At 47.1% G+C, this 12,398-nt stretch overlaps 1 protein-coding gene across 1 annotated transcript in view; it reads left to right on the top strand.

Annotated features, from left to right (window-relative positions):
* Positions 1 to 1,370: 1,370 nt before the first annotated feature.
* Positions 1,371 to 12,398, top strand: part of SYDE2 (synapse defective Rho GTPase homolog 2) — a 48,910-nt gene continuing 37,882 nt past the window's right edge. Inside the window, exon 1 of the mRNA XM_084848219.1 lies at positions 1,371 to 3,144. Within this exon, the coding sequence (XP_084704345.1) occupies positions 1,587 to 3,144 (1,558 nt within the window). The 5' untranslated portion in view covers positions 1,371 to 1,586. The remainder of the gene's footprint in view (positions 3,145 to 12,398) is intronic.

The raw sequence follows: 12,398 nt of genomic DNA on the forward strand, positions 1-12,398 counted from the left end.
AAGGCAGCTGCCACCACCAAAGAGTGTTTATTTTGACCAGCTGCCACCATCCCTGCTTTCTGTTTGCCCCTTTGAAAGTCAAGAGCAACCTGCCCTTAGGAAGGCAGGCAGGCAGGCAACTGTTGCGCCCCATTTGCCATACTGCAGTGGAGAAATGGTTGAGAGCCTTCTCTCAGTGTTGGTCCTGAAAAAGGGATATTGCAGGTTGTAATGGATCATTCCCAATAGTGGGACAGGTCACTCTCCCCACCCACCGCCCTTTGAGGATAGACTGTCATGTTTTTAGAGACAACAGGGGTGACTTCTAAGTTAGGCTGGGGCTCCCATTTTCTAATCCCCTAAAAGACTCTGTTGCCATGACTTGAGCAATTGTGCGATAGGGAGAAATCTAGCTGTTGTGCTGAACTGAACCTCTGTTTCTTGCACAAGGTTGTACATTTTGAAGACACATAAGCCGTTATTTGTGTCACTACAAGCAAACACATAGGTCTGTGCAAGGTCACAAGGTGGGTCCCAAAGACAATGGCCCACTTCATAAGTGCACTTGCAGATGTGTTAAGTCTCTTTGGAGTGTAATCATATATTGCTCAAATTCCTTTGATAGGTACCTTTGGGGGAGAACATGTACGGCCCTACCCACCTGAGTAAGAAGTTACCATGTTATCTACTGCTAAACTTTCTTCAAAATAATGTGTTGGGTTTCCAAAAAGTTTGCAATTCTAATTCATTTATTTATTCATTTATAAGGAATACATTATTATTAACTTTTGAGTTCCTTCTTGTCACAACTCTGCCAGTGGAGATGGGGGATGTTCCCATTGTACAGATGGGGGAACTGAGGCACTTAACAACTTTTGCCCATAGCAAAGGTGGGATCTGAACATCAAACCACCGCAGAACTGGGCAGGATGGCAAAACTGGCAGATATCCAGTCAACTCTACTTTGCTTTCTTTGAGATATGCTGACGTGGGATGCTTTACTACCAGGTAGCTAGGTCTCCGAGAGAAGGAAGCCTCCTCAGAAAAAGGCAAATGCCAGCCCTAGAGCCACGTCCAACTTTATACCCGAGGTGGCCCGCTGAGGCTCACCTCCAGTGGATTTATGAGAGGGCCAGTTAAAGGGTTAATTCTCAGGGCGGGCGAGCGACTGGAACTCCGCTCTCCTCGTCCCGCCCCTGCGCGTGTTGGAGGTGGGTGGGTGAAAACCTCGCCTCTCCTGTTGTTCTCCGACGTCCTATCCCAGCCTGTGCAGCCTCGGGGCTGGAGCGAGGAGGAGGCAAGGCCGTGTGTGCTCCTGTAAGAGCGCTCAGCCCAGCTGCTGGCAGCGAGACATGCGCATTGCAGGGCGCCCTCTCACCCCGCTCAGCTATGCCAAGTATGTGAGCAGCAGCAGCAGCAGCAGCCGCACAAGGGGCGAGCGAGACGCGCGCGCGGACCAACTCGACCATGGGGCGCTCCTGCCAACCGGGCTACGGGCTGCTGCGCTTGTCGCCGCCGCCGCCGCCTTCCTCAGGGGGCCAGCCAGCAGCAGCCTCGTGCTCGACGGCGGCAGCCGCGACTAAGTGAAGGAGGCGAGAAGACCAGGCATGGCTGACCCGCTGCGCCGAACTCTCTCCAAGCTGCGGGGCAGGCGGTCGCAGCGAGGGGCAACAGGCGCGGGGGAAGCCGCCGGGCACCCCAACGGGGGAGGTGGCCGCGGCGGCGGCGTCCTGCGAGGCAAAGCCCCACGGAGTTTGCAGCACCGAGGAAACGCGGCGGCGGCGGCGGCGCCGTGCGCCCTCCTGGGCAGCCCAGCGGGAGGCTGTGAAGTCCTCGTGTCCCCTCTGGAGGGCCCGGGGCTGCGGGAGTCGCCCGCTGGGTCCCGGCGGGGGAAGGCGGCGATGCCTGGGGAACGGTTGCCTGGGACTTCCACAGCCCGCCCTCGCCCTCCGAGAAGCCGCGTGGAAGGGACTCCGCCGCGGCCGCCTAGCCCCCCAGGGCTCCGCGCGCCTCCGCCTGCCGCGCGCCGCTTGACGCCCTCCTCCTCCTTCCCGAGGGGCGCGGACTCCGGGTCTGCCGTGGAGCGGGGCGGCGGGAGTGAGGAAGACGATTACTACGATAACCAGAGCCTGCCTGGCTGGGGCTGCCAAGGAGCGTCCGGAGCGCCGGACGAGGCGCGGGGAGACAAGGCGGGCAGCGTGGCCGCTGTAGGCAGCGGCGGCAGCAGGGCCAGGGCACGGGAGAGCGCCGGCAGGCTGCGCAGCCAGCTGCAGGAGGCCTATTACCTGCTGATCCACGCGATGCACGATCTGCCCCCGGCCAGCCCCACCGTCGGGGGCCGCTCCCCCCAGCCTCATACCCACCGGCCCTTCTCCGAGGCTGGGGGGAGGAAGGATGCGCTACGCTGGTCTGCCTCGTGCGGGGATGGCTGCTCGCAGTTGCAAGGGTCCGATGCCGGCTCCCGAGGCTCGGCCAGGGGCCCCGCCTGGCGCCAGGGCATCAGCAAGAGCCTGGAGAGCCTCTTCTTTGCCCAGCCGCCGTCGCTGGGGAGGTGCGGGAGCGACAGCGCGCTCCCATCGCTGCGCCAAGAGCCGCTGGCGCCCCAGGGCCACCTGCTGCAGGAGCAGCCGCCGCCGCCTGGCATAAGGCGGGAAGCCTGTTTCTCGTCAGCTGCCGCCGGCCGCTCTGGCCACGGCAGCCGCGAACAGAGCCCCAGCGGCCGGAGCGCTCGCGAGGTGGGCCCGTCGGCGCTCCCGGACGACTTGGGGCAGGTGCTGCTCCCGAAATTTGGCCCGGAGCTGTGCGCCGCCCTGGGCGAGGCAGTGACGCTGAAGGGCAGCGAGGATCCAGCAGAGGCGGGTGGCGAGAGAAGTCACCAGCGCCCCTCGGCCGCAGGTGCCCACGAGAGCCTCTCCAAGCCTCCTGCCGTGACTGTTCGGAAGCTGCAGAAGTGGATGTACAAAGGACGCCTGCTCTCCCTGGGCATGAGAGGCCGCGGCGGCGCAGCTGGGACTTCCTCTCCTTCTTCTCCTGCAAAGGCCCTCGGCACCTGCGGGCCCCTTCTTGGCAGAGAAGAGGGCTCTGCCACGCCGCCCCCTGCCCCCTTGAGGGGGCCCAGCGACAAAGCTCTAGTGTCCCCTTCAGACCAAAGAATCTTGCTGACAGGTAATGGTTTCTGCCTCCCCTCGCTTCCCCTTGGTGGGGTCTTGCTAGCTTAAGGCGGCCACCCCATTTTCATGGGCAGTGGTCCTATGCTTTTAACAGCTGCCCGGTGAGCAGAAAAGCTGACCAGGCAGTTTGCCTGACACTTGCATCTCCGTGCTTGGAAAATCTTAACTTGTTGAATTACTGTTAGGCACAAGAGACCTGCCTTTTAAAATATGTCAGTCCTACTCACGCCTCATTTGTTCTGTTGCCTTCTACAAAACAGCTGAACTACTCAGTAAGTTCTAAAAGCAAACCCACCCACCCCATACCTCTTCTGAGCACATTATTTAGGACAAAGACATGTGAACCTGATTGAACATGCTACAGGGCCAGGGAAGCTGGGGCCTTCCAGACGTTCTGGGACTCCACTTCCCATCAGCACCAGCAAGGCTGGCCAATGGTGAGGGATGATGGGAGTAGTAGTTTGTCAACATTGGAGTGGGGGTGGGGGCACAGGTCTCTCTGCTCTGTATAGTATCATATAAAACAGCAAGCATCGTATAAAAGGCATGTGAAGTTTTGAGAAAGAGATTGGGCTTTCACAAAGTTTCCATGCCAAATCTTAATTTGCAAGTGGTGTGCCAAATTCGCAGGAGGAAAAAAGCACATGAATGATGCTCATGCTTGTAGACCAACACACTAGTAGGTTTGTTAGGGGAAAGAAGGTGCCTGTAGCTTAGGAAGAGGACTACAGTTGAAGCGACCTTTCTGGCATAACTTCTCCTTTCCCCATGGCCTGTGCCAGCAAAATTTAAGCACGTTTGTTCCCCACTGATTTCAGCAGGACAGTTAAGCACGTGTAGAAATCTGTCCCATTCAGGTCAGTGGGACTTACAAATGCCTGCATTTGGCTGGATGGCACCCTGGGTTTTTAAAAGCCAAACTATAAAGGCATGTGGCACAATGGTTCTGAGCCTCTTATTGCACAGAATGCAAATGTGCGTGAGCAATTGGCATATTTGACCGCTGTTCCACAGCTAATGCCATCGCCTGTGCAAAGTTGTGGCATGACAAGGTGAGAGCTGCTAGCCCAACGTTATTGCTGACCTGCTATTCATCGTGTGCAGGGAGGTTTCATCTTCTTTAAAAAATCTGGGGGAGAATTAAAATACGAGCGGGGGTCTTCTCACATCACGTTTGCAGCGCAGGAGCATGCTGCGCTACTCTGACGGCCCACATGCACCGGGTTCAGGCGATCACGGGGGAGCGGAGGAGAAGCCACCCCACATGTAATGCATGCACCTGTTTACATAATTACTTGCGCTGCACTGCGGGTTGGTGTGTCATGCAAACCCAGGGCGTGGCGTGGCGGGGGTGGCTTCATACCAGTTCTACAACCCACCGTGTGCAGTAGGGGTTGTAGAGTGGGCACAAAGCTATTCCCATCACACCACGCGCTGGGTTCTCATGACACAGCAACTCACACTGGAGCGTGGGCAGTTGTATAAACAACGGGTGCGCGTGCATCATGCGTGGGAATGGGGGGAGAGGCCACGGTGGCTTCTTTTCCCCCTGTGATCATCCAAACACCCCCATGGAAGTTCTCTCCGTGCCAGTGTTGCCCCAGGGGTGATGCTGCCAAGAGGAGGGTCTGCCCCATGCACTTCTCACTTTATCCAAGTGGCAGAAGAAAGAGCCATGCAGTAGCACAGCCTTCCCCGTTCTGGTGCCTTCCAGATGCTGCCTGTGGATGATGGGAGTTGTAGTCCAACACATCTGGGGGGCGCCAGGTTGGGGGAGGCTGCTGTTGCACTCCCCCACATCGCAAATATATCGTGCAAGCATTCATCCTTGGTCCTGAACAATTTTTCCCTACTTCCCCCACCCACCCACCCACCAACCAACCACATTTTGCAAACTAATAATTATTTCAAGAGTATTTTCATTAAAATCTGCATGGAATTTAAGAAATGAGACATTTCTTAATCATTTTCTTCCATTAAAAAAACATTAGTTTGAAGATAAGAAATGCCAATGAAGACCCCCCCCCCCCGTCTCCCCACCCCTCTCCAGCAATTTCTATCCAGTGCAGATTTAAGGAGTACCTCAGCAACTCTGGTGAGAAAAGAAAGTGGGGCAGAGTGCGGAGAAGGAAGGTGGGAAGTGCATTCATGTATCTGGTCAAACACCACTACCTTATTTTATTCCTATGGGCTCTAAGGGGTGAGGCCTTCCAAGAAACGTTGCCTAATCAACATGGATACTTCCAGAAAATGCCTCCCTTTATATATTAATTTCACATGTGTTGCTAAAGGGAGTTAATAAGTCACTTATTCAAGTACCTATATTTGAACCAACTCTCCCAGTTTCCAAGTCTCTCTGCATTTATTTCTCTTTAGCCCTAATTACTCCAAATAGTCCAGTATAGTACGTAGAAATAAGAAGCTATGGATTGAACAACAACCCCAAAAAGAGAATATGCTTAATTATTTACTGTCAGAGTGGTTCTTTTCCTGGGCAAGCCAGCAAACGAAGCTTGTTGTATCTAACTTGTCCAGTTGCATTATTTAGTGCATTCTGAACAATTTTCTGCTGTATCAGCCTGTGCTTAAGCTCAGTGGATGAATAAACATTTCATTGTCTAGTTCCTCAGACTAAGGTATGAAGGGATATTAAAGATGGTAGTAAGAAAAATTTAGACCCAGCCCTTAAGAATAAACACACCCAGGTATGTTCACAGCGTAAGCCCTGCTTGGTACTGCAGCCATTGTAGTAGTTGAATCCAACTTTGCAGAACTTAGAAGGCAGGAACCAGCCAAAGTTAGGCAAGTTGTTAGGGAGATTTCAGCATGTGTTTATCCCTCCATTGCAATTAATGGGGCTTATCTTTGGCTGGATTGTGCTCTACGTCTAAAGTATCCCAGAGCAGATACATTCACTCCTCAGGTAAGACGGGATGGAGGGCTTGCTGCTCAGTAGCAACCAGTCCAAGTCCAAAGTGTTTGCTATATCACAGGAGTTGGAAACTTACCCTCCAAATGTGTTGCTCTACAACTCCCACCTGACCATTGGTTATGCTGGCTAGGACTGTAGGCCAAAACATCTGGAGAGCAACAAATTAGGAACATAAGAAGCTGCCTTATACTGAGCCAGACCATTGGCCCCATCTAGCCCGGTATTGCTGACACTGACTGGCAGCAACTCTGGGGTTTCAGGCAGAATTCTTCCCTAGCCCTACCTGGAGATGCCGGTGATTGAACCTGGAACTTTCTGCATTCAAAGCTGGTGCTTTACCATTGAGCTATGGCCCTTCCTTGCTATATCAGATGAAACCTCAGACATCTTTCACAATGGCCAAGTCACCCAAGAATACCAGTACTTAGCAAATATAAGCAAGGCTGACATAGTTGGGCACCTGCCAAGGCCCACACTCCAGCAGGGGGCCCACTACCTGCCTTCTGGCCCTGCTCCTCTTCCTTTTTCATTTTTCTGCCTGTTCACCTGTCCTCTCCAAGCGTATAATGCATGACAAGGGAGAGGAACAGAAACCCCCACTTGCCTTGCCCTGGACAGCAGTGTGGATTGGGCCCAGAAGGAGAGGGCACATGAATGACCCAGTTTGCACATCATGGTGGCAATTCTTGAGTTGTTTAACCCAGTTTTTGTGGGGATGAATCACACGCTTGTCATTTCCACTTTTAATTAACAACCCACAAACGCCCTGTTCCAGGGTTGTTTTGTGATTACAAACCTGGAAACTGGGTTCTTTATGGGTTAAACAACCCAGAGTTAGTCAAACAACAAACCATGGGCAATTGTTAACTCTGGGTTGCTTAACCTACAAACAACCCAGAGTTCCAGATTCGCACATCACAAAACCCAGGAATTCCTGCCGTGACATGCAGTCGTGGTGATGGTGGCGAAGAGGAGGGGACCCACTCAAAGAAGGGAGCCTACTAAGGGCATCTTGCCCAGTGGGTCCACAAAACCTGGAGGTGGCACTGATTATGAGGAGAATTGTTCAGAGTTTTCTGTCACTGACCTCATGCAGTGTCAGTTGAGAAAGACTCTGAGAGTGGAAGCAGTGTTTTTTAAATGGTCAGTGGTGGCACAAGCTTAAATTCTGTAAGTCTTGGAGCCATACAGTGCAATCCTATGCATGTTAACTTGGAAGTAAGTCTCACTGTGTTCAGCGGAGCTTACTCCCAGATAAGTATGCATAAGATTATGCAGTTAGAAGGTGTTACTGAACTCTGAGCATATTTTTGTCATTACATGTTAGCCTTTTTTCTCAAACAACTGCTAATTGGGATACTTGGGATCAATCCACAGGATCGTTGTAGTACTTTGGATAGTTGCTTTGTGCTTTGTTTTTAAAAACTAGACATAGCCTTAGGTGGAGTTTATACTTATGTGATTAATGTGAGTGTAGGTACGGATATGAGTTATGTATTTAGAATCTCCAGGGGACTGTAAGCTTTCCTAAGTTGTCCTTAAGGTACAAGTGTTTATAATGCAGGAGGAAAAACTTTATATTTTAATGTAGGAAGAACATTCTTGAACTGTTATTTTTTTCTACTCTGTCCTACAAACACAGAGGTGTATATCTTAGTACTGTACATACACTCTTGTATTATGCATGTTGGCATCAAGTCTTACCCTAACTAAAGCTGCAATCCTGTACTTACCTGGGAGTAAGCCCCATTGAATGCAGTAGGGCTTACTTCTGAATAGACCTGTATAAGATTGTACTGTAAATTTATTTGGAAGCAATACCAAGTTATTTCAGTGAGGACTTCCAAGTAAGTGTTTTTAGGATTGTTGCCATAAGGTTGTTTCGCTGACCTCCATATGTGAAGCTGTGTATGTTTGGGATCTAACATGACCACATGCAAAGGAATACAAGGATTATTGGCTGTGCAGCAAAGGGAATTTCAGCAAGTGCAGCCGCTAACATTTCTTCTACGGAGGTGTTAAAGTTACAGGGGTCTTGTTCTCCTTCTGTATGTGTTCTCCCTAGACCTTGCTCGAAAATGCAAGCACTTAAACAAAGCTGCAGTCTCGTTCAAGTTCCCTCTTCCAATGCTCACGTGAAAAGACCACTTGCATTAGCAGGTGTTTACACATTTCTATAATGCATGAACCAACTCTATGTTATGTTGATAGGAATTCAGATACTCCAAGTGTTGCCCTCTTAACAGTGTGTGGTCTCTTGTTAACTGTAAGAAGTAGTTACTTTCTAGTATAGTTTCTTTCATGTTATAACATTTCCAGATAAGTACATACTAAATAGCTGCATTGGAAAATGCTCTTCAAGGGTGGTTCCCTCTCACTGTTTTAAGTTCTGTTTTAGGATTATGCCTGGTTTAAAGTTTCATTGCTCCAATCCCCCTAGATTTATTGCAGAACGCTGCTTCAGAAAAATATAATTAGCAAAAGCATTCTAAGTATTGGTTGCACAATAACATTACATTCTATGTATTGTTTTACAGGCATAGGAAGGTTAAAATGGATATAATTACAAGGTTTCTGTTAATTGTACAGACTTGAATAGTCATGGTTAAAGAAATAGACTTGTTCCAGAAGTGTAGAGAATATGTTTGCTCCATATAATAGTGGCTTCTTGCTTGGACTTAAGTAATAATACAATATAAAAACCAATTTAGTGAGCAATTATTACAAAGAACATACAGTATATGCTTGCATTTTTTTAAATAGTCAGAATTCCCTCTGTGTACTTAAATAGGTATTCACTGCATTTATTCGTATGGTATGGAGACATGAGTAAAATTAAATGGACTGAATGTAAATTCTATTATTGGTTGTAACATTACATTTGATTGACTGATGGGAATTGTTTGCATAACTGTTTTATTAGAGATACCATAATATAATGAAACATTTCTTAAATGCCCTTCAACATTTGATTACAATTAAAGTAGTTAATTTTCTAGTAATATTTGTTTAGCATATCTTCAAACCTTTAGTCCAGGATCTTAACATTGAAGCCTGGATGATAAAAGGTGACATTGGCCTGGTTCTCGCATAACAACATCCCAGAGTATGGATTGTTGTTGAATCGTGGGTTGTTGTTATGTGTGAACCCTGCACTATGGTTTAATTATGGGTTGTTAACCACAGACAACCCAGGAAGAGAACCTGTGGTTTGTTGTTGGTTTGTGAACTCTGGGTTGCTCATAGTTCATTGTTAAACCATAGTGCAGGGTTTGCATGTAATGACAACTCATGATTGAAGAACAACCCACGATTCAACAGCAACCTGAACTCAACCTGTGCTCTGGTTTGTTGTTACGTGTGAACCAGGTCAAAGTGTTGGAGAATCAGATTAGGGCTAGTTCTCTGTCTTGCAGGATTTCAGCCAGGCATGTGTTGAAGCAAGTTGCACAGAAACAGAATCTTATGGAGGCAACATCAGGGTCCAGAACACTCCCAAGAGTTTATTCGATAGGTACTGTCCAAGCTGAGATGGCTTGCCAGTAGGAGCAGAGCAAAAGGCACATGTGTAGTCTAAGAACCAGGCTCGAATTTAGCATCAGAAATATCTATCCAAATAGGCCAAGGACTTAATTCAGGGTCCCATTCTGGATTTTGGTAAGGGCTGCAAAGATTCATACAAAGATTAAAGGGTCTGCTGTTACATATATTCCAGATTAAATTACAAAATAGTGTGTATTAACTATTTGCTGCTGCAGTTATTTTCTCCTCCTCCTCCTCCTCCCTAATATATCTATATCTATATCTCACACACACCCTTATAATAACTATAGCAGTATTATCTGTGCAAGACAAATTTGAACTCCGCCTTTCTCCCCCAGCCCCCAGGCAAAGGGATTCATGCCTTTTGACATTTGTACCTTGCACATAGGACCATTTAATTGTTTCTACAGACTGATCAACTACAATTATAATCAGCAAGCTGGCCAGAGATATAAGTTCTCCTGCGAAATAATCCCATGTGGTCTGAAATGGGGTTGGAGGCAACCTTCCTACCCTCCCTAAATGGCACCCCTTGCACTAAAGAAAATTAGAAATCCAATGAGCTGGACAGGATTTACTTCTAGCTTTAGTCAATTTAGGGTGCAATCCTATGCATGTTTAGACAGAGAAAAGGCCTACAACTCCTAGCATGCCCCAGCCAGCTGGCTGGGAAATGCTGGGAGTTGTAGGCCTTTTCTCTGTCTAAACATGCATAGGATTGCATCCTTAAACTTTTTATCTGCATTGCTATTTTTTCTCTCCACTATATTAGACATGAAAGCTTTGTGAGCAAGAAAGTGTAACACATGAAATACACTCTACAATATAATTGCATCAGTTTCCTTCACCCTTATATTTTTGATGTGTGTGTAGAGAACAAAGTAGTTTTTGAAAGAGATTTTTTGTTTTTAGACAGATGTGCCGATGTGCTTGTTTTATTCAAAGCAGGAGGAGTAGGTTTCTTAGAAATGCAACTCAAATAGATCTGCTATTTAAGCATTTGCTGTAAATACTTCTCTCCCAGAAGAATGAAAGCCACACTAGTCAAGAATCCTGTCTCTTGGTGGGTCATAATAGCTCCACTGTAACATGCTCCGTAAATGAACATTTATCAAGAGATGTAAGCGATGTCTGATATGGGGGGGGGGGGATTCTCTTTTTGCAATGTTTGTGTACTTGGAATGTGATGCAGGTTCAGACATGACAATAGTTCTGTCAAGACTTTTACTGCAGTCGGTGCATCTGATTTGAATACTTAGCCATCAAAGTATGTAGCTTTTCCCTATCTCTTCTCCCCTGCTCCTGCTCCCTCAAACTGTGGTCTGTCTGTCTTGAGGTTACAGTAAAACTGTGTATGCGGAATGCCTATATCATGAACTATATAGCATATATAGTCCTTTGATAAAAAGAGGGGAAACAAAATCATGTGAATCTAAGGGAGTTCTTGAGTGCTGTTTTGATCAGGGCTTTAGCTTTAAACAGTAGGTCTTTTCAGGCCTTCTAGACAGATGAAATGTGCTGTTCTGGGCCTTTTGCCCCTCCCCACAATTTTTTTAAAAAATCACTCCACTCTGCATGCTCAGCAATTCAGTGGCAAATATTTTAGAGCTTGAAGTGGCACAAAAGCATACTTAAGTACTCTGCTAAACCATGCTGTGTACATAGTGACCTCAGCATTAACTAAATACATCCCATAAAAAATGTGCTGAACACAATGTGAAGTCATGAAGTGTTGATTCAAGTTTTCATTGGTTTCTGATGTGCTCCTTTCTCTGTTTTTCGTTGTATGGTGACTTTCAACCTGATCTGAATTTGGCCTTCTGTGAAACGAAGGCTGCAGTTCTTCTGCATACTCTTACCTGGGAGGAAGCCCCATTGGACACAGTGAGATTTACTTCTGAGTAAACATACTAAGCATTGGGCCATGTGTTATGCTGTAATCCTCTGCACACTTGGCATACGTTCCACGGAAATCAATTGGACAATCGAGTAAACATGCAGAGGATTAAGCATCAGAGTAGCCTGATCCTATTCAATATGTACTTATTTTAATTAATTTTTATTTATAATACTTTATAATAAAATCTTTAAATGGTTTACACATAAGTACATACATAATACAATATAAAACAGTATAAAATAAAAACAAAAACATTACAGCAGAAATATAAAACAGGAAAACAAAGCAGCGTCACAGTCAATTATAAGTGAGGAAAAGCCTGGGTAAACAAATACATTTTCAAACGGCATTTGAAACTTGCCACAGTTTCTACCTCTTGAACCATGCATGGAAGAGTGTTCCACAGGGCGGGTGCCACTACTGAGAAGGCCTATTTTCATTCTATTACATGGCAATATTCTGCTGGTATCCTTGGAAGTAACTCTCACAGAGTTCAATGGTAATCGAAGGCCAATTCAACTATTTTTTTAAAATGTGAATAAAATTGCAGCCCTGTTACAAAAATATTAGTTTCTGTGTATATGTAGTATCTCAGTATAATGTGTTTAGATATTGCCTTCATAAACATCTTTTCCAAGCAATATAGCCTCTTCAGATTAACCATGTTGTCTGGGTTAGCTAGCCATAAGCAGGTACTGATGTGTCAACACAGGCAGAAAAAAATGACCTACATGATTCAAGAAATAGTGTAAACCACAGTCAAACGAGCCAGCAGTACATTTATTAGAATAAGACAATAGCTATTTACCCCTGTCTGGTATATTTGGTCAGCAAGTCTATTACATTTAGTATTTATGCACAGTACATATTGTCA

Source organism: Heloderma suspectum, chromosome 4 (genome assembly GCF_057233095.1).
Source record: "Heloderma suspectum isolate Gila_16-S chromosome 4, 16-S_ref, whole genome shotgun sequence".
In the NCBI taxonomy this organism is placed as follows: Eukaryota; Metazoa; Chordata; class Lepidosauria; order Squamata; family Helodermatidae; genus Heloderma; species Heloderma suspectum.